The 22,885-nt window shown below is 37.7% G+C and overlaps 1 protein-coding gene across 4 annotated transcripts in view; it reads right to left on the minus strand.

The window, feature by feature from the left end:
* ADGRG6 (adhesion G protein-coupled receptor G6) overlaps positions 1 to 22,885 on the minus strand; it is a 136,481-nt gene that overhangs the window by 19,761 nt on the left and 93,835 nt on the right. For all 4 annotated transcript variants that reach the window (XM_024122445.3, XM_028494376.2, XM_028494374.2 and 1 more), the window contains 11 exons: positions 22,420 to 22,484; positions 21,605 to 21,815; positions 20,124 to 20,295; positions 18,619 to 18,759; positions 15,982 to 16,101; positions 14,264 to 14,309; positions 12,629 to 12,735; positions 7,875 to 8,002; positions 6,903 to 7,171; positions 5,643 to 5,724; positions 3,226 to 3,509 (listed from right to left, as the gene is read on the minus strand). In XM_024122445.3, coding sequence (XP_023978213.1) covers positions 3,226 to 3,509; positions 5,643 to 5,724; positions 6,903 to 7,171; positions 7,875 to 8,002; positions 12,629 to 12,735; positions 14,264 to 14,309; positions 15,982 to 16,101; positions 18,619 to 18,759; positions 20,124 to 20,295; positions 21,605 to 21,815; positions 22,420 to 22,484 — 1,625 coding nt within the window. The remainder of the gene's footprint in view (positions 1 to 3,225; positions 3,510 to 5,642; positions 5,725 to 6,902; positions 7,172 to 7,874; positions 8,003 to 12,628; positions 12,736 to 14,263; positions 14,310 to 15,981; positions 16,102 to 18,618; positions 18,760 to 20,123; positions 20,296 to 21,604; positions 21,816 to 22,419; positions 22,485 to 22,885) is intronic.

Below are 22,885 nucleotides of genomic sequence, written 5' to 3' on the forward strand. Positions count from 1 at the left end.
TACCTGAAATAGTTTTCCCTCACTTACTCCCACCTTTCACCTAGTTAATTCCTATTGATCCTTCAGATTTCAACTTAGACATCACATCTTTCTGTCATGTGCACTCTCAACACCACCATGTACACTTTATACAGTGACATATTTGATTAACCTTAGTCTCTCCTACTACAATATAAGCTCCATGAGACAAAGGGATCAAGTCATATTTTTTTGCTGGAATAAAGAATATTAGAAAGAAGTCGACACAATGTAGTTCGCCTAAGTTCAACATGCATTCACCGAATTGTTTCTTTAAACTGTCTAAATTCTACATGCTTCTCTTAATAAAGCATATACTTTTAACAACAACCAAGTCTCTCATGGAAGGTTCTGAAAATGATGCAAATAAAAACCATTAAATGACTTTCCATAGTGTCCTCTGAAGCTTTTGTACAAGCCTGGCCAGTAACGAATTGTTAGACGCATGTGCTCTGTATCACTGTCTTTTAATTTAAATTTCCTTTTTAGGAGGTGTTTTTGATATCATTGGATGTGCAGAAATCTGCTCTGAATTTATATCATTTAAAATCAGCCTTAAAAGTCAGTGATTTATGAAGAACACTCACTCGATGATGGTTTACAACATTTTTCCCTCCTGAGAGAAGACCTATGCTGGGAAAAATAAAACATCCCGATTCTCATTAATGGAAACAGAGCTGAACAGACAACTGTAACTGTTGAAGGTTGCTGAAACTGCCAGGAAATTCTAAAAGCAAAAACAAGGTTGGGCTGGCGGATTAATGTGCCTTTCATATACAATCCTGAAATATAAAACCATGGAATTTTCTAATGTTAATGGACATTTTTGTCAATATTTGTCTAGGCACTTTTATGTTGTATATGATAGAAGAGATTAAAAAGAGGAAAACTCACTTTACAAAGCTGGAACCCAGTGCAGAGGTATTCATATGCTACCTCTTCAGTTTCCAACTTCTAGAGGTGCACTTGAGGCTTATCATTTTATTCACTAAAGATAATGTGCCTACATAGTTCCTCTGTTATGGGAGAATGAATCTGAATAAAATTTGCTCAACTAATTAATGCATATTTATGCCGGAGGAGTCTCAGATTGAATTTAGGCCATCCCCAAAGCCCCTCCCTTCTTCATCCACCAATTCAGTTATTGATTTAACAAATAATTATTGAGCACCTTCTAAGTGACAGGTTTTCCTACAGGAGCTCATGAGCTAGTGGGAAACCTAGGAGGAGAAGCAAAACAGATACGTGTGATACAAAGCAGTAAACACTCTCCTGCAGGTAAATACAGACTTTTCTTAGAACACACCTGTTGGGAGTTCCTACCTAGGCATCTCTCCTGGTGAGAAGCACAAACCTGATTTCCACACTTTCCATCCCAGCTCAGATTTGTTCAACTTTCATCAGCTCTTCCTTCCCTAGACACCTTCAAGTGTGTGACCAGTAGCTTCAGGTAAGCCAGTAATACTGCCCTGCTCAAAAAGATTCCAAACTTTGTCACCTCATTCCTACTGGAGTGTAGGCTTCATGGTGCTTCCAACATTAAGGAGTTTCATCAGCAACACAGGGTATATCCAGTGTCTTATAGAATGTTATTGAATTTTCAAAAAAATACTTTATGTTCACTTAAGCTTAAAAGTTAACTTCATCCAGGGCTTCCCTGGTGGCGCAGTGGTTGAGAGTCCGCCTGCCGTTGCAGGGGACACGGGTTCGTGCCCCAGGCCAGGAAGATCCCACATGCTGCAGAGCAGCTGGGCCCGTGAGCCCTGGCCACTGAGCCTGCGCATCCGGAGCCTGTGCTCCACAACGGGAGAGGCAACAACAGTGAGATGCCCGCGTACCGCAAAAAAAAAAAAAAAAAAAAAAAAAGATGACAGACAACGAAGTCTAGCCTGTGCCCCGCAACGGGAGAGGCCACAACAGAGGGAGGCCCGCATACCACAAAAAAAAAAAACAAAACAAAAAAACAAAAAGATACATGCACTCCTATGTTCATAGCAGCACTATTCACAATAGCCAAAACATGGAAACAACCTAAATGTCCATCAACAGAGGAATGGATAAAGAAGATGTGGTACATATACACAACAGAATACTACTCAGCCATAAAAAAGAACGAAATAATGCCATTTGCAGAAACATGAATGCAACTAGAGATTATCATACTATGTGAAGTAAGTCAGAAAGAGAAAGACAAAAACCATATGATATCACCTATATGTGGAATTTAAAACACCACACAAATGAACCTATCTACAAAACAGAAACTGACTCACAGACATAGGGATCAGAGTTTTGGTTGCCAAAGGGGAGAGGGATGGACTGGGAATTTGGGGTTGGTAGATGCAAACTATTACATTTAGAATGGATAAACAACAAGGTCCTACTGTATATCCAATCTCTTGGGATAAATCATAATGGAAAAGAATATTAAAAAATGAATGTATGTGGATAACTGAGTCACTTTGCTGTGCAGCAGAGATTGGCACAACATTGTAAATCAATTATACTTCAATAAAAAAAATTTTTTTTAAGTTAAATTCATCCTACAGTACACTAGGGTAAGTGTTACGGAATCTGAAGCATGACAGTAAGCTCCTTGAAGGAAGCCTTGTATTTCTAACCAGAGCAAGACATTTGTTAGATTGTTGAATTGACTGCCATATCTTAAGAAAAAAATAAGCATTTCTGAACTAGATTGTTGGTATTTTTTCTGAAATCCAAGGAACCAAGGAATCAAAGTGAATTGCTCTGTCCCTGCACAGAGTCTAAAAAAGATTCTTCTGGCCAAGAGCACTACACCCACATGGTTCCATGGAGAGCACTAACACTCAGTAAAACTGTAAAGAAAGCAAACGTTATCTGTGCCTCTCTTTACACTTCCCGTTAGGCACCTCCTTGCCCATATCCACTCATGCAACAAGATGTATTTATTGAGCACCTCCTATATTCCAGGCATAGTTCTAGGTGCTTGGTATATATATATATATATATATATATATATCACTGAGAACAAATAAACAAACTGACGTTCTACCTCTTCTCTCCATTCAAGGCCTTTTTCACGAGTACCCACCCTGTGCCTGGAACTGTGCTCAGCACTTGGGATAGTCACTCAGAAACTTAGCATGGTATCTGTCCAACAGTGAAGCTCTTTGCACATATGGTAAAATGAGAAAGGGAAACTGGTGCGGTTACCATTTATCTTACCTTGTAAAGAATTGAAGATGGAGAAAAGGTACATGAAAGGGACATTCAAAGGTCCCCAGGCAAAGAAAGCAAACCCCCACGTCATGCCCAGTAGAAACGTCAGGCTGACCACACTGCGCAGGCTCCTTAGAATCTCCTCGCGTGGCGTCCGGCTGTTCCTCTTGCCATTCCTCCCGCAGATCTGCACCATCACCACAATGAACATGGCGACATTCAGGAAAAACATGAGTCCAAAATACCCGGCACAGGTCACATAAAATATGACAGGATCGTTAATCCAACAGCTTAAAGGAGAAGAGACAAGAAAGAACGAGACTTATCATCATGTCCTGTTTACCTAAGACTCCTCCTGGCTTAGTTTGGGCTTCTGCAGATTTCATAGCTGGGCCTTCCTCAAATGCCTTTAGAAAGTCACTTCGTTTTCTTGGGCCTCAGTTTCTTCCTCAATGTTTACATAGTTTTGTTTTGTTTTGTTTTGTTTTTGCTTTGTTTTGGATAGTCATCCTCTTAATAACTAGTTATTTAAGTCAACAGTTAAGAAAACAAGGTGGTCTCCTGAACTCTGACTTGGCATGAAGACACTCTGTTTGGCTCACCCCAAACCACATCTACACCCTTTCTCTTATGCACCTGCACTCCTGAGGGTGGGAAACTTTCTCAATCTCCGTTGTATTTAAAGGAGGGCCATGTGGACATGGTTCTACAAAATGATAATGGAAGCAGAGTCTGCTAAGGGATTTTTGACACCTATTTTTGACAGACTCAACTGGCAAAGCCTTTATTCCTTCTTTCTGCTTCAAACATGAATGCAAGCTCTGCAGCTGCAGTCATCATCTTATATTGAGGAAAGAAAGGCCAAGAGAGCTGCAGAATTGCTGGCCCTAACATTTTCAGCCACAAAATTAATGCCAGTTGCTGCCTTCTTCCAAATCTTATCATGTCTTATCATGTGAGAAGAGTAAATCCTACTTATTTAAGACACACATAATTGTGGATTCCATTACTGTGGACAAAATAATTCCTACTAATATAATTGGCTTAGTTGAGGTGAGACCTTATTGTAGAACTCTGATATTCTTATGCTGACACTTCTCATGCACAATTAAAAGGCTTACATCAATCATAACATCCTTATGAGATCAGGAAGGATACACTTGATATTCAGAATGATATAGATCGGAAAACAGATGAAAGTAATTTTAAAGGGAACTAAGAGTAAAATTAAAATACTGCAATTTGTAGATGCCCCAGTGCCTAACTAATACTATGGAAGTTCTTAGGTACCAAAAACAATTAGAAGAATTATTTAAGACAATTAAATTAATCTTAAAATTCTAATGTAAATGGTCATATTTTGGTTGTGTCTTTCACGGTGGAACACAACCTTCACAAAGGCAAAAGCTGTCTTGAACATCTTTGGCCCCTATAACCTGATTCCTGGCACATAGTAAATGCTCAATTAATGAAAGTCGTTGATGGCACAACAATTTAGTAAGTCATACTTTAAAGTTCCATAAGAGTTGACTCACATACTTTTTAAGTTCCCTTATTTAGAACATATGTATTGACTTCTACTTTTAATATATCTTATTTTAAAGGTCCCCAAAATGACACTGCTTGTCCCTGGAGCTAATCTTTCTTTCCATATGGAAGTTCCCCTAGAATCTGAAATTCCTGACCTAGATCCTTTATTTCCCACTAGTTCTTGTGGGGGCTTTTGACTGCTACTTTGGAAATATAAATGGGAATGCCAGGCGAATGGAACAGGATTGGATACTGACTGGATATAAAATTTTTATCCATCCATGAAATGTGCACAGAAATGTGGCATCACGGTCAGGAGTAATCTCTTTATTCATTCCGTAATTCATTCAATCAACAAGTAATAATATTGAGTACCATGTACTACATAAAATACAAGAGAACTAATTGCCAAAACTGAATAGTTTAAAAATCTTGGCTTCAGTGATCTCACAGTCTGAAGGGAATTTTCCAAATTATTCAAGATCCATTCTCTCCACTTCCACACAACACTCATATTGGCATTGAATCCTTCACTGTCCGATGCTGCTACTTAACTCTCTCGAAGATGTGTGTGGTTTAAGGAGGTGGGAGTATTATAGAATCTCCTCAGATAGAATAGGTCTTCTGTGTCTAGAAGATAGTATCTTACACTTCTGAATTCCCCCAGATGAGAAAGCACAACATTAATATGGAAAAGCAGCTCACACAGTTCAGAGCATTCAATTGAATTCATCTGTGGTGTAGCAGAGACCTTGGCAAAGACATGCAAATACACTTTAACCTTCCAAAATAGAAGCTCACTCACTATTGGGATGGAAACTCACACTAAACTTCAGCAAACAGAGGATATATACTCATCACAAATAAATTCCCAACAAGCTTTTATTACTTACAATTCATCACCTTGTTCTTTTCCATAAACTTCATTTTGGTTTCTGCTTGCTAGAACAATGGACACAACTAAGGCAGGCAGACCTGTTATAACAAGACCATGATAGAAACAACTTTTCTGAAGCATCTGAAAACTGCTTTATAAGACTGATAATGGCAAGGGGGAAAAAAAGAAAGAAAACACTCCATATCATAGAATCAAATTTCTTAGAACAGGCAACTGGTTAAAAACAACAATGAAATCCCTTTTGTGGTGTGAAACATCCAACTTTAATTAGAAACAATCTAAACCTACTCTTAAATGACAGATATTTAAATATTCTCTTTGCTTACTGGTACCCACTAGAGTACCAGGACCTGATTTATACTGTATGCTGCACCAGAAAATGTAGTTTCATTAATGACACCTGTCAGACTGCCTGAGTTCAGGTACGAAGGTAACTACAACTTCATTTTGCCCCTTTCCATAGAAAGAAAAGTCTTTAGAAAAAGTTGGGGGGAAAACAATGGGGACATAAAGTCTTTATAGTCTTTTCTCTCAAGAGAACCAATATAGTATTTCCATGTATATTTCAGTGGGGAAACGCTACACCACCTGAATTCCCTGAAAGGTGCTTTCATTGCCTCCTAAGGTGGTACTGAACACCTTGGGAACATTTCGTTTCTACATTGCCATCTGAAAAAGAGATTTGTGAGAAAGCTCGAAAATGCCTGGCCCAATACAAAACCCAGATAAAGGAGCCCAATTAGAAGACTGCAAACAGGCTAACACAGCTGTCCATGTGTGGCTGAGGAATCACGGTAAGAAGCTCAAAGCAAGAATTCTGTCAGTATTCTGGTTGCACACACAAAAATAACCTTCTTGCTCAGGTTTCCAAGACATGGGCATGTGTATAGGGTGAGTAGAGTTAGGAGTCTGAGCTGGCCTTTCTATTTTGAAATATAATAGAAATGCACCACTATCTGCCAGCTGCCTCTTCAGACTTGCGTGGGCTGGGTCTGGACACAGTAAATAAGGTGGTGGTGACTCAGGAGAGCAAGGGTTTTTTCCCTTTACTCCTGACTTTAGTGAGGAATGTTGAACAGTTTTTAAAAACACCGTTCTGAGGAAGCCCCTTCCTTAGGTTATGTATATCACATCCACATCATTCACAATTTTGAAGTTTCTTTTAGCAGTGCTATTCTTTCAAAATAGGATTTTCCTATGAGAACCTAGTGATTTCCATGATGGAAAAAAAGAAATCAAAATTTAGGAGGCTTACCCCAGCCAATGATGCAGAATTTCAGTATGTATCGGCGAAAGTAAGTGTTAAATACTTTAACCAGAGCAATGTACATATGAATCGCTTCTAGCCCCATCCAGGTAAAGGTAGCTAGAAGGAAGAAATGCAGCAGGGCTGCAATGGCCGTGCAAAGTCCATCCACATGAAACGAGGTGATCCAGCCGTCCAGGAGGAAGAGGAGATTCAGGAACAGCAGGGCTGTACTCAGGTTCATCAAGATTTTGGAGGGATAATCCCTTCGTAATTTTCTAAAAAAGGACAAAAGAAAGATACATGAGAATAATATTGTAAATAAATCTTTTAAGCACAGGCAGTAAATTCGTATCTTATACTGCTCTGCAATAGCTTAGGTAGGACCATCTTTATCACATGGTTCCACTAGGAGGAAGGCTAAAGATATAGGAGTATTTGGCAAATTATAAAGACTTTTTTAGATACTAATTTTATTTCAAAACTGTTTCCAAAATTTCTAATTGGTTACAACAGATTGATTTATTTAATCCAGGAAAAATTTTAGATTTATAAAAAATGATATTTTTGTTAAAAAACAATTTCCCTAAAATTTGTTGAAGTTTCTTGATTTTTAAAAAGGTCAGGATCCTTTTTTTAAAAAATTTCCTGTTTCAAAACCAATTTTATAAGATCTGTGAAGCAAATGTTTTCATCTTTTATCATGTAAAAAGCATTTCATACAATTATTATTTACTTAAATGCTAATCATCTCTAACAGGCTTAAATACATTTTATCAATAGAAATACAGTAACTATAAATTAAGATTCTAAAGGTGGGAAATTCCTGATATATCTTATAAGAAATCTGAACATTAAAACTGAATCACTGTATGTGATTCACAAAGTGTATATGTGTTTTTAAAAGCTGAGGCAATTCTCTTATTCACATTCTGGGACAGTTAGCTCTGGATTTGGCAGATAGAAAAAAAAAAAACTTACTCAAAAGCAACATATGTCAGGAGGGTAGCTGCTGAAAAAATAGCAGATATTCCACACCCAATATTGGTAATGAAGGTGAGAACTTTAGTGTTTTTTGCATCCAAGTCTGAGGTACCTCTTTGAAGGTCCTACCAAAAACATGAGAAGCAGTTGTAAGAATCTCTCTTTTCATGAGAACAGTGTTTCGTTTTATTAGAAAGGTCACTGATAGCACTTAGAATCTCAGCTCAATCTTAGGGGCTAAAAACAACAGTGTAAATCAGGACATGCGTACCACGTTTTATTGTGCTTCCCTTCACTGCACTTCGCAGAGACTACATTTTTTACAAACTGAAGGTTTGTGGCAACTCTGAGTCAAGCCATTTGTCTAACAGCATCTGCTCACTTTGGGTCTCTGTGTCATACTTTGGTAATTTTCACAATATTTCAAACTTTTTCATTATTATTATATTTGTTATGGTGACCTGTGATCAGTGATCTTTGATGTGACTGCTATGATTCACTGAAGCTAAGATGATGGTTAGCATTTTTTAGAGCAATAAAAATTTTTAATTAAGGTATCTACATTTTTTTTTTAGAGATAATGCTATTGCACATTAACAGACTATAGTGTAGTATAAACATAACTTTTATATGCACTGGGAAACCCCCAAAATTCATGTGACTCATTTTGTCTCAATATTTGCTTTATTGCAGTGTTCTGGAACTGAACCCACAAAAAAATCTTTGAGGTATGCCTGTACTGGAATTTCCGTTTATTGCACTCTTACGGATCACTCCATGAAACAAAAATGTAGCATTAGTTGAGAGAGTTGCACATGTTTTTTTTATCATTACCCTGTTACCCAAGCTCTTTGCACACCAGTATAACTGGAAGAGCAAAACCACTGGGGCCCTAACAAACTGGAGAGGAGGTCATTGTCTTGCATAATAAATGACCAGACCCTTCCTATCATTTGCAAGGCTGGGGACACAAGTGAAAATGGAGGCCACCGTGGCCCTGTGACCAAGCCTTTAGGTGGGCCCTGGGTTCTTTGATTGGTAGGGAGGGGCTCAGCCGAGACAGCCAGAGGCTGGTGCTGGTGTGTGGCTGCCCAGTCAGAGAATGGTGCTGAGGCTCTTACTGTGGTCATTTCAGAGCTAGGTATGTATCAGGTGGGGTGGTCTCTGTTTTTTTTTTTTTTTTCATAAATGAGAAGCCACCAAGAGTTTGGGGGTCATAGTTTTTTGATACCTATAGACCTGAAAGGGTGCCACTTAAAAGTGTTAGGGGTTGTTGTGAGGGGAAAAAGTAAACATTTTCTAGCATGTGAATACGAAGCCTTAATTTTAATTTTCACTGTGCAGAGGGAGGAAGACTTGCAAAGTCCAGGTAGGACTGGTAGGAAAATCTTTCTTTTCTTCCTTAAATGTAGAATTGGGTTAGGGATAAATCTTGAATGAAGACCAACCACTCAAGCCTTGGTTGGAGGAGAAAGGCATCTCCATTATGCAGATGTTTGAAAACGGAGCCTTCTTGGAGAAGGGACATATTCCAAAAGGAATATCTGGTTTAAACTTTTAGGTCTTAAACTACGAAAAAAAGTTTGTGTTATAAGTTTTCATTCTATAATGTTAACTTTCTTTAGGTTTCACCAAAATGTCAATAAAATCTGCTACTGACGCAAAGACCTCCAGGAAGTGGTATTTGTATGAGTGTACGTGTGTGGCATCATGAGATGGGGCTCAGTTCCAGGTTTGGCTGAGGCAGGGAGGAGCAGGTAACAGGTTTTCTGTAGCACCAAGAAATGCACAAAGTGATCGAATTCAGTGGGCGCAGAGACTCAGGTCAGAGAGGACCGTCCCTATCCTCCTCTCCCAGGAATCCCTCAAAACACTGGGAGGATGTGGGACTCCCACGGCACACGGGATGGCGTTTGAGTGAGTGCCACTTGACTCACTGGTAGCTTTTACCCCGACCAACATTTTGGTTACTCCAGGATTTGACGAGGTCAGAGAAATATCTTGGGAACCTCCAAAGGACTTGTCATTACCTCTTGAAAAACCTACGCTCCCATTTAGATGAGGCAGTGTACTTGCAAGTCACAATTAAAGCCACAATTTAAAATGTAAATTGAAAAAAAATAATGCTGTTCACGGTTATACATTTACACACAGTTCTCATGCTGTTTTATACTTTTAGAGAATGAAGAATACGAAAATATTTATTCCTCTGATTTAGCCAACATGAGAATGTACTAATGTTAAAAATATGAAAATCAGTTTTACTACAAATAAATGTAGCAGAGGATATGAAATTTTTCATACATTTGTAGATTAGAAGATATAATTATGAATCTGGGGTATGTTTTTAAATTTCTCATATGGTGAATGTGTCATGGGGCAAGGTAGACTCTGAATATCTTACACAAGTGAATACAGAGTTTATACATCAAGAAAGACTCTTAACAAGGTTGTGGTGGTCTGGAAAAGCTGAAAGGATATGGGCATATCACCAGAAAAGATAAATTCTGGGAAGTTTTTCTTCCAGAAGTTTAGAATCTTATAAAAGCAGCCACAGTGGAAAATGGAAAAATAGCACTTAAAAATACACATATTCATATACATGTAAAACTAATTATTTAATCAAATGACAACAGAAAAAGTAATATATAAGTACAAATTCATAACAAAATTTAAACAATATTTGGAGAAACTAACCATTCAAAGTAACAGGAAGCCAAACTTTGGTTACTTATAGGTCATCTCTGAATAGTGACTGTGTTACTGTTACCTGTTTATCTAATATTAGACTTACGATACACACAATCATGCTCAAACACACATGCAGTTGAAATAATTCAATGAATTAAGCTAAAGCTTACATACCTGAAAGATTAATGATGCAAAATAAGCATTTTATGAAAGAATGATGCTGTCACTTTTCAGAAAAAAGAGAATATGGAAGAAAACTGAGGGTTTTATTTTTAATTACTTAGGGAAAACATGCTATAGTTTAATTGGTCATTTTCATGGTCTGGCAGTAAATGAAAACATTTATATTTTGGGAAAGTTAAGTTATTTTTTATGACTGTCCTCTTTTTTTTTTTACTGTTCTTTTTCCCAGCTTTATTGACATATAATTGGTAAAGAAACAACTGCACATAATTAATGTATACAATTTGGTGAGTTTGAACTTATGTATACACTTGTGTTAACATCACCACAATCCAGGTAATAAATATATCCATCGCCTCCACAAGTTTCTTGTGTTCCTTTTTCATTTGCTTTTGTTTCTTAAGTAAGAACACTTAACATGAAATCTACCCTGCTAACAAATTTTTAAGTCTACATTACCGTATTATTAACTATTTTATATAGCAGATCTCTTGAACTTACTCCCCTTGTATAACTGTAACTTTATATACTCATTAAACAACTCTCCATATATCCCTCCCCCCATCCCCTGGTAACCATCATTCTATTGTCTACTTCTATACCTTTGACTATTTTAGATGCCTCAAATAAGAGGAATCATGCAGTATTTGTATGACTGTCCTCTTTTTAAATGACTTGGTCTTATCCCTCAGAGCTTTAAGTACTGGATTGTCAGGAAAATTACAACGTGCACGGTTGCTATATGACAATGGCCATTTACATAGGCCAGGTAGATCCATGAGCCAGTCACTGCATCCCACAGTTCCTCGCTGCTTCCTTCCAGTCCCACAGGAAGTAGCTGTAAGATTTAAGGGACGGGATAAACATATCTTGATGTCTGTGATTTGAATTCGAAAAGCTTTATTGCCTCGGTACACATTACTCCCATCTCCTACTAAAAAACAAATTTGGTTTGATACCGCTTATGGAAACTATACAGAAACAATGGCTCTGTTATGATCTGGATGGTGTACTTCGCACCAGGAAAGTGTCTGCAGAAACACAAGCATATCAGGTTATAAGGTAAAGGTGTAAGTCTGTGGATGAAGTCACACAAGTTGCTGGTTGTAAGGTGGCTCTTGAAAATTTGGTGGGCTGAAAAAACATATCAATGCAATCTAATTTCTGCTTAAAACTGTTGGACAGCCTGGCTAATGAGATAAAACTAGGGCCAAGGGAAAGAAGGCAGGAAGAAAGAAAGGAAAGAATGATATGAAGGCCTAGTGGTGAGTGAAACGTAACACCCATCATCTCCATTGCAGGCTTGAAGCCTCCGTGCTATCCTAGTCACTAGTCTAGCCTAACAGGCTGTGATCTCTAGAGGAGGACTGCAGTCATTTGGGGGTAACAATTGGATCACCAAGCACAGTACCTGGTACAAAGTAACATTCAAACATACAAGTGATAACATATTATAAGAAAGACAATTTTTGATGAAATTTTTCATAGCACCCTTCCATGTTAGTAAAACCCAACATTTTCTTCCTCTTTAACTTTTTTGTCTCTCCCTCCCTCCCTCTCTCTCCATCTCCCTAATTCTGTTTCCCTCTTAATTCAAGGGTTTCATGGTGATTTTCTTGTTTCTGGGATTATTTATCATTACTGTTAAAGCCAAAGGAAAAAAACAGTAAGATTCTTCTCTATACTTACCTTGCAGTTTTTAAATATATGATCTCTCTCAACAGATTCTTCATCAAGAATCAAGATTCAGGATACACATGAAAATTATCAGGAGAAAAATTCCCCAAACACATAATCTAAAAAGTTTGACTCACAAAAAGAAATATGCCTTCCAAAATTATGTCATTTCAAAATGTGTTTAGATGTTCCTCCCCTACCATCAGAATCCCAAAGTGGGTCAGGTGGTTACACAGGCAGACCGTCTCGCTGGCGTCTGAATCTTTGTGTGCGACACATCCTGAAGTGTTCCAAAATCCAGAACCTTCTGTAGGAGGAAGTCAACAAACAGTGTGAAAATAACAGCAGGTCAGTTCCTTCTCTGTAATGGATGAGCTTTCTCTTGGGGAAATATGCCGCAGACTCTTCTGCTTTGCAGTTTATCTGTAAAATGGATACTCTCTTGAAAGCTGCTAATACACAGAATAATTTCGATTCCTGGGATCACAGAATGTTAGTGCTAGGTGGGCAGTCAGAGATTAGGTGGTGGTTTTCAACTGTGTTCTACTGAAGTGCTTCAGGGGTCTGCAAAAAATTCTATTTTTACATTTTAATATATTTTAATATTTTACATGTATTTTACTTATTTAAGTATATTTATAGACATGTTTATTTAATAGATTATATGTAATATAAATATATATTTAACATAAATATATTAATATATGAATTGATATATTATTTATTTATTTAATATATTTTAAAGTCAACTTCCATAAAAAGAATATCCCTTTTCAAATATGTTATATAGTAACAAAGTCTCTAGAGATCAGCACAATTTTTTACCCCCTTGGTCAATCTATATCTCTGTGAAGACAAGAGAACAAAGAAGGTCAGCTTCCTTGGAACAAGCTATTATGCACAAAGCAGTCATGCACAGAGACAACTTACTATAAATGCCTTTAACACATCTTATCTGACTTTTACAGTATGCTATGAAATATGAACAACTCATATATTTGAAGAGTATTTTAAGACTACAAGGTGATATCATTTTTAACCATGTAGCTAGTAAATCAGGATCTTCTCAAAACTGCAACTAGAAACCAAACAACAACAAAAACGTCCCAGCTAAGATAGGAGTATCAGAAAAAGAGGTTTGGGACAACTTCAGGCTACAGTTCTGAGGAGCTACCTGCACTGGTGCTTGTTTGATTGGCCACCATAATCCCACTGGGGAACCCCAAGGGAAGGTGACCCTTATAGGGCAGAGGTGAGCGGTTTTGTCACTTCCCTTCCCTTCACAGACATCTCCACACTTCACACCTAGTGATTACCCCTTCATTCTGCCTTTCTCTCTTGACTGTCAAATGTCATTCTGGAGGCAGTTCAATTCTTTCAAGTAACATGCATCCATTATAACCATTCCTATAGTTACAATCCTCTAATACAATTTCCCCCCACAATCTGTGGTCTGGAAGCTGGATTGTAAATTGCAGGCCTTGTGCACATCAAATACTCTCCTCAGAAGTGTCCTAGAAGAATGTGATCAAATGCATATTGACATTCGTCTAAAAGTAGCAATAAAAATGTATGCTATAGCTTATAAATAACAAATCACAGGTGGTTTGTTTAAAAAAAAAGTCAAGTCTGCCTATTTCTTCTTGCAATGAAGAATAAGTTACAGAAATTAGAATTCGCTTCCCAAGCTACCTAAAACTAAATTTTGCAGCTCAGTTGCCCTCACACTTACATTGTGACTCACTCTGATTTGGGATGGAATTAAAGAAAACGGGGGTGTCTAACAATGTTGAAAATTCAGTTGTTATTAAGACAGCCAATATTTTAAAACTTACCGTTTTTGTTCAGATCCCAGAAGGCACAGATGGGATGAGGCACTGCCTATATTAACATAAGAACAAACATGTGAAGTTGTGTTTAAAATAAATGAAAAATCATACAGTTTGAACATGGGAGAAGAGTAAAAATGCTAAGGTTTTCACAAAGAAATAGGTCATAATTAGTCACGGCAATATGACCAAAGAACGGCAGGCAGGTTAGGGGTTTGCTCTCACAGACTTCAAATGGAAATCAACTATAACTCCAGAGGAATCAGGTTACCATTTATCTGCAGGTTACTAATTATGTCTCATCATAAAGTACAATTCTCAGCATTTAGCAAGGCTCTTTACACTAAAATTTCACTTCATCTTCAAAACTCTCCTTTATGACTAGGTATATGCCCAAAAGAACTGAAAACAGGGACTCAAACAGATATTTGTACAACCATGCTCACAGCAGCATTATTCACAATAGCCAAAAGGTGGAAACAGCCAAAGTACCCATCAATGAATGAATGGATAAACAAAATGTGTGTGTGTGTGTGTGTGTGTGTGTGTGTGAGTCTGTGTGTGTGTGTGTGTATGTGTATGCAATGGAATATTACCCAGGCTTAAAAAGGAAGGAAATTCTGACACATGCTATAATATGGATGGAACTTGAAAATATCAAGTGAAATAAGCCAGTCACAAAAGGACAAATACTGTATGATTCCACTTATATGAGATACCAGAGTAGTCAAATTCATGGCGATAGCAGAATGGCAGTTTCTAGGGGTTGCGGGAGGGATCATGGGAGTTGTTGTTTCCTGGGGACATAGTTTCAGCTGGGGAAGATGAATAAGTTCTGGAGATGGATGTAGTGATGGTTGCAGAACAACGTGAATGTATTTAATTCCACAGAACTATACACTTAAAAATGGTTAAAATAGTAAATTTTATGTTATGTATATTTTACCACAATAAAAAATGTTTTATAGATGAAGGAGCTGAAACAAAGAAGGCCAAAGGGTAGAACAGGGAAGTCTCAAAGGTTTCGTGACAAAGCAGGGCTAATTCTTAGAGGACTTCGGTTCCAAGCCTTAGTCCTTATCAGCCAGCTCACTTCCCGCCTGCCTTCCTGCCTGCCTAATGGTCAAATCATAACTGGGACCCTCTATAAATCAGGGGAAAACTGTGGTTGGGCCATTTAAGAGAATAAGAACCCCACATAATTTTATCAAATAAACAGAAGACAGCAAGGGTAATGAAGCAAAAAAAAAAAAAAAAAAAAAAAGCACAACATTTGCCAAGATTTTAGACAACTGCTAAGCTCTCAAAAAACGTCAACTCTCTTCTATTTCTCCCATTTCCTTCTGCTTTCCTAGTTTCAGTCATCTCTGACTTTAAAAAGACAACCAAAACCTTTAATGACACAACTGCAATGCATCTACACCTAAGTTAGCTGAAGTAATTATACATTGTTTCTCAAAAGGTGTGACTCTTTCCTTCACTCTTACTGTCCTTCAGATGACTGAATCCCAGACAAGGCTAACTCCCCCCATCTCACCCCTGTCCTGCCGCCACTGTTCACCACGACATTACGGCACTACCTGACTAGCTGGTCTCGCCTTTGTGGAAAATTGCCCCCTGCAAAAAACGTACCAGTTACTTCTAATCATATATTTTTTAAAAGGCACCACAATTCTATCAAACAGTCTGCCTCTGTTTCATGGCTATTTGTAGCTTTTCCTTACCTGAGTCCTTGTATGTTTGATTTTAATTCGAACAGGATCCTTCAGATCCTGGATAGTAATGTTTCCAATACTGCATGCCATCACATAACTCACTAAGGTGCCTTTATCGGTTCCTACGTCCTTTTAAAGAAAAAAAAATTGTGTATTAGTCAGAAGTACATACTTTTATTTTATTTTGGTACTCCAAAATAAGCAATCTGTCAGCACTTTTTACACTTAAGATCTTCAGTTATAGAACATCCTGTTTATAAGATCAAATTGCTAGCTTTCCTGAAAGAGCTCTGCTATTTCCCTTATTATAATAAATACATTGAGGGAACCGTATGCGCCAATGCTGTAAGGCAATGTTCATAAAACTTCATTCTTCACTGTGGATGCCAGGCAGTTAAAACCTGAAACAATGCAAACCCACAAATAATACACGCTCATAAAAAGCTATGAAATAATTAGATCATTTCCCTATCCTAAAAAATAAATGAAGTTGTTTTCCTTTAGAGAAGTACCAAGGAAATATGGTGTGAAAAATAAAAATCACTTCATCTTTCATGTCCATGACAACAGTCTGAGTGTTTACGTTAGTAAACACTGGATTTCACTGTAATTCTACCATCTCTGACTGCACACTTGCCGGCATCTGTAGCTTCCACTTCAAAGATAAGGATGTCGGGAAATCACATTAGTGAATCTGTTCTGCAAAATGACTGGAACCAGTAGACTGTTTCTCCAGCAAGATCATCACCACTTTCCCCTTCCCTTTGTGTTTCCTGTTGAACCTCCTGAATTTCTCTACCACAGCTTATAATCAGCTGTTTTGGAATAACTACAGGATTCCTTAAATGCTACCTAGTTCTCAGAATCCAGAATATAGTTTTTTATTACATTTGTGTGGTCTCTCTCAATAAAGTGGCTATGGCTTGGGGATACCCAGCCTTTCCTGTAAAAATACTCTTATGCTGTTCCCTGTGTGAGGGGAGTACCATAGAACTCTTACATTTTGTTCACTCTGCTATAAATTTACTTTAAAAACCAAACATATGTTTCCTAATAATGTCGCTGATTGGGAGATGCCAAAGGAGAAAGAAATGATCGCGTGAGAAGATGAGACTCAAAATGAAACTGAGACAGATTCTTGCAAAGCTAAGACTTCTCCCAACTCCTCCGGCTGCGCTCCACCTCTCCTCTCAATGGCCCCCCTCCCCGCCATTCACATCATCTAACACCTACTACATTTTTCGTATTATTATTATTATTATTATTATTTTGGCTGCATTGTACAGCATGCAGGATCTTAGTTCCCCAACCAGGGAAACCTCTGCCCCCTGCAGTGGAAGCGCAGAGTCTTAACCACTGGACTGCCAGGAAAGTCCTCTTGCACTATTTTTAAAGGCGACATTGTTATAAGCCTCAAATAACTTTAACAAATGCAGTTTTACGTGTTTGTAGCTATTAAATCCTTCAGAGCAATTGCATTTAATTACATTCTTAATCTAATCAAAATTTTTATATAGCTTGTTCTTAAAGCATTTGCTGATAACATTTTAAAATTATTGAGTTAATGACTGTAAATGATTCCATGGTCCTCCTTTTACTTCCCTGTAGCCTCCTTTGCCATTCCTCTAAATATGACGTATGGCACAAGTCTTTTAAAAACATTTCTACTGGCTCTGAAACTTGCAGTTCTCGCTTACATAAGTCACACTGTTTGATATACACAGGTATCTTCAGTTTAATAGGTAACTTTTATTGAAAGGGCTCGGTGAAACTGCTCAGAACGAGTTGTACTTTCAAAGGCAACCAGAGGTCACCAGTGTTTGCTGGCAGGGGACTTTCTAGTATCTGGAAATGATGCCAATAAAAATGATAATATGTGCTCAGCACAATGCCACCCGACTCAGGGGATGTGGGAAGGCCAAAGGCCATTTGAAATACTAATGGGAAAACTGATTAAAGCCAAGAATGCTGCTCATTATGTAAACAGTGCTTCCTGCTGAATTAAAAAAAAAAAAAAATCTTTCCTTTGGCACACAGTTTCTTTAACTCTGAAGATCTAAATTGCTGGAGAGCATAAAATACTTAACAAAAGAAATAATAAATAATAACTTCTCCACAAATTCCATTTCTAATTGTGTATCATGCAAGTCTTAATCTGATTTATTTAAAAACCTTAAATGAACACATCCTATTAATAAGCATATAATTATCTAAAATAAAATATTTAAACAGTTATGTTAAAATTTTTCAGTTTTGGGGGCTTCCCTGGTGGCGCAGTGGTTGAGAATCCGCCTGCCGATGCAGGGGACACGGGTTTGTGCCCCGGTCTGGGAAGATCCCACATGCCACGGAGCTGCTGGGCCCGTGAGCCATGGCCGCTGAGCCTGCGCGTCCGGAGCCTGTGCTCCGCAACGGGAGAGGCCACAACAGTGAGAGACCCGCGTATCGCAAAAAAAAAAAAAAAAAAAAAAAAAAAATTTCAGTTTTGAAAATACAGTAGATTAATTTTTCTATACCTCTTGATATATTTTCAAGAAATCTTAACTTTTATCTTTCCTTTTGAGCTTTTATCTTTCCTTTCATTCAATCGTAAATTGAATGAAACTCAATTCACTATTGAAAAATAATAATTTAATGAACTCTTACCTGGAAAAGTCCAGTTTTATTGAAGAAAGTAAACTGTGCTCTTTTAACTAATACAGAATCTTCTTCACTCAGGTTCTCAAGTAAGTTTGGAGGCAAAATTACAGAAGCCAATGGATCCATTTGTCCACTCTCAAAATCCATCTGTCATACACACAGAGTATGTCAGTTGAGTAATCATATTTAAATTGCAGTAATAACGTTACTCCACAGGAAAGCAACTGCCAGCATCAACTTGGCCAGGACCAGGGCTCGCCTTTACCTCCACCACAGTCACTGCCCTCAAGGCTGAATCCCTTACAAAGGCCTGGATCTCATTCGCATTTTGCAAATGGGGCAAAACGGGATATGAACCGACTTTAACTAAACACAAACTGAGAAATCTATAAATCAGTTGCCATTTTCAAGTATAAGAATTAGATTTACACTTAATAGATTTTGAGCTTTTCTCAAAACACACTACCAGAAAAATTACCCGGAAAAAAAAAAAAAAAAAAAGACGAGTTAATCTGTTTGATTGCTGAGAATGAGTATCTTTGCATAGAGGAAGCAGCTGAAATTTTCTGAACATTCTTGGGTGCCATTTTTACTGAACCCACAGATCAGGCCAAAGAGTGTTTTCCTGCAAATGGACTTGAAATGAAACGGAGGCTGACCACATTTTCACTCTTAAAATGTGAAATAGAATTACCCAAAAGAGCCTTTGGTCCAAAGTAGAAAAATAAGTTCTTCCTTATATTCAGATTTTTAAAAATATTCTATCTTGGTTTATCTCCACAGTTAAGAAGCATTAAATGCCACTTATGTGTTCTCCCATGTCAAGGGTGATGCTTCAATCATTTCATTTGCCCACGTGGCTAACACTGCCTAGCACACAGTAGGAACTTGAAAATTATTTGCTGAAGTGTCACTTGAACAGGTCAGAGAGGATCTCCATTAGTCTGGCCCCAGCTTTCGTGTTCAGCCTCCTCATCATCTGCCATTCCTAGCCTTCTACACCATTGGTTCTCTAAGTACAATCCTCATACCAGCACTACCAGCAATATCTGGGAACTTGTTAAAAGCGCAAATTTTGGAGATCCACTCAAGATCTACTAAATTAGAATCTCTGGGGATGGGATCCAGCAATCTGTTTTGATAAGTCCTACAAGTGATTATAATGTAGTTTGAGAACCACTGACAAAGAGAATATACCATGCATCTTCCCACCTTTGGGTCCTTAATAAACGTCTTCTGACTGAAAAACTCCCCATACCCCACTCTCAATAGGGTGGCACTCACTCATAATTTAATGCTTAGTTCCACTATCACCTCCTGTAGAGGGTAAACTGAAAGTATACCTCCTCTCTGCATCCACATGCCTTATGGTTACTGCTGCTGTTATAACCTTAGCCAAACTTTGGACTAGGCTTCCACCCCTGGAACTAAGATCTCATTGCAGTAGCAAGTAGCAGATGATCAGAAATTTTAATTCGTCTAATTAATTAAAGAAACCACTGGCTTATTACCTGGAAATATGATTCATTATTGCTTGGAAGACCAATGCTAAAGTTTGAAATTTCATTGGTCTCTGGGGACACAGATGATACTCCAAGAGCCAAATTCCGAGTTGTGATATTCACATGTGATGTGTTATGTAGGTCTATCTTGAAGGCCAATTCATCAATTGTTTTCAAAGCTCTAAAGAAATGACAAATAATACCACTGTTAAGTGACACATTTTAGGTACTTGCACACATGTGATTTCCTGCAGGACAAAATACAAACCAAATAAAATTGTCCTTAAACTTTTTCATCTTAACATGAATACCCACAACATTCCCCCAAACCACAATAACGTCAGTTAAAACACTGAATCGGGGCTTCCCTTGTGGCGCAGTGGTTAAGAGTCCGCCTGCCAATGCAGGGGACACGGGTTTGTGCCCCAGTCCAGGAAGATCCCACATGCTGCGGAGCGGCTGGGCCCGTGAGCCATGGCCGCTGAGCCTGCGCGTCCGGAGCCTGTGCTCCGCAACGGGAGAGGCCACGACAGTGAGAGGCCCGCGTACCGCAAAAAATAAATAAATAAATAAATAAATAAACACTGAATCGTAGTGATAAATGCATCCTTAAGAGAAATACATGCTTTAAGGAAAAGCAACAATTAAGTCATTCTAAACAAATATTCTGTTTTTCATCTGTTTTAGCCTTTCTTTCCTCATATGAAAAATACCCTTCCTACTTCATAACTGAGTAAGAATCAAAGGAAATAATACGATAAAAGTATTTTTTGAATTGCAAGGCCCTGTAAAAAAAGTTTGTAATTGTTATGTGCATAAGGTAAGTTAGGGAATACATTTTAACAAAGACAAAATTTTCATCAAAGAAATTTGGTTGAAAGGAAGGAAATTGAAAAAATTAAATATCTTAATACTAACACGCTAACTGAAATAATTGGATACAAACTGAATTGTGTAAAAATAGGTATATTTCACCCTGCCCTAGGCATTTTCATTTCAGTATAACAGTCACAGAGGTGTGGCAGTTCTGTGTCACAGTCTGTAGGATAGTAACCTACAGCGACCAAGTTATGCCTAAAACATGTGAGCTGAATGTTTGCTAAGTGTCTCCTTTGCAAGCAAAAAGAAGTGTCATAAATTTATATATATATATATATATATAATAGTTTATCTTTTGAATTAACACCAGTTAACATTTTTCAGATGTAAAATGAAATATCAATTATGTCTTTCTGGGACTATTTATATTATCTATCCAGATCAACAATCCCAATCAATTTGTAAATTATTTTCTCAGAAAAAAACCACAAAATCAAAAACAGAACTTTGAAGTTCATTCTGTGAATGATCTTGGGAAATATCAATGGATCTTCTAGAGATTTAAATTATGAAAGCTGGGCACCAAGCATTCAGATCTGTGAGAAATTGTATAACAACATGTGTATCCAATAAATTTTACTCTCCAGAAGAAAACAAACAAACAAACTTACTCAGAAGAAGACTCAAGCAAGTTTCCGTCTGGACTGGTTAAGATATTAGAAAATATATTCATTAAAGTTGAGCCAAGCGTTATATCAATGTTTTCTTCTTTATTTACAATCCTTTTGACCTGTTCTACGATGCTGGTGATATTGGCTGAGTTTAATGTCTGCCCATCACCAGTTAAATTTAAAATCTGATTGGCAACTTCATTTGCTTCACCTAAAAAATGGCAGAAGAACAACATATAGTTTTACCTGTGTATTATGAGCATTTCCAGGAATCCAAAACATAGTATGGTATTTCACTTCATTAGTAGTAAAGCAGCAAATCAGGTTTCCTGTGTGTACCCCTTACCACAATTTTAACAGGACAACAGTATTTCTTTATACTCAGAAACTAATTTCTCTCTTTAGTAAGACACAAATTGTGCTTTTAAGCAACTTAGGTAAATAACTTGGAGAGACCAATATTCACAAATGGTTCTAAGAGAGATACCCCCAGAATCACTAAATAAGTATATATTTGCTGCTTAAAAAAAATACAGAACTATAAAACATTGATACAAATTTCAATTTATATATTCTCTTCTCAAAAATTTTCTTACTATTTTTAATCTCCTACAGAATGAATAGAACAGAAAGTCAGAATGAGGCAAAACAGTATTTTCTCTCTTAAGTGAGTGAAGCAATCATTTGCTTAGCCTTTAATATTACAGTGGTATCATATCACAGAACAGAAGAACATGTCCGAAGAGGATGAAAACCGTGAAGCTCGAGGTCATCTCATTTTGCCTTTGAGAACTGAAGACAAATCTCTCACTTACTTGAGCAATTGGAGATATCAGGAGGACCCCAGTAGGCTAGAGATGTGTTGGCAGGGTTTTGATGACTATAAAACAAACAAACAAAAAGGTATTTTAAATATTTGGCATAAATGACACTATCGCTGACAAAATTACTTAATAATAAGCTTTAGAATTTCCCTTAATATCCAGGTAAGTTTCATTTGAAGATAAGACTATAATACATTGACATAAAACTCATATGAAAAGTTCTTACTGGGAAAAAAAAAATCAGGTGCATGCATCAGGGAAACAAAATACTAGCAATAGCCTATTGTAACCTAGGCTACATCAGGTTACTAAGGTTAAAAGCATAGTTGGGGGGCTTCCCTGGTGGCGCAGTGGTTGAGAGTCCGCCTGCCGATGCAGGGCGTGCGGGTTCGTGCCCCGGTCCGGGAAGATCCCACATGCCGCGGAGCGGCTAGGCCCGTGAGCCATGGCCGCTGAG

This window comes from Physeter macrocephalus, chromosome 10, assembly GCF_002837175.3.
Source record: "Physeter macrocephalus isolate SW-GA chromosome 10, ASM283717v5, whole genome shotgun sequence".
Classification (NCBI taxonomy): Eukaryota; Metazoa; Chordata; class Mammalia; order Artiodactyla; family Physeteridae; genus Physeter; species Physeter macrocephalus.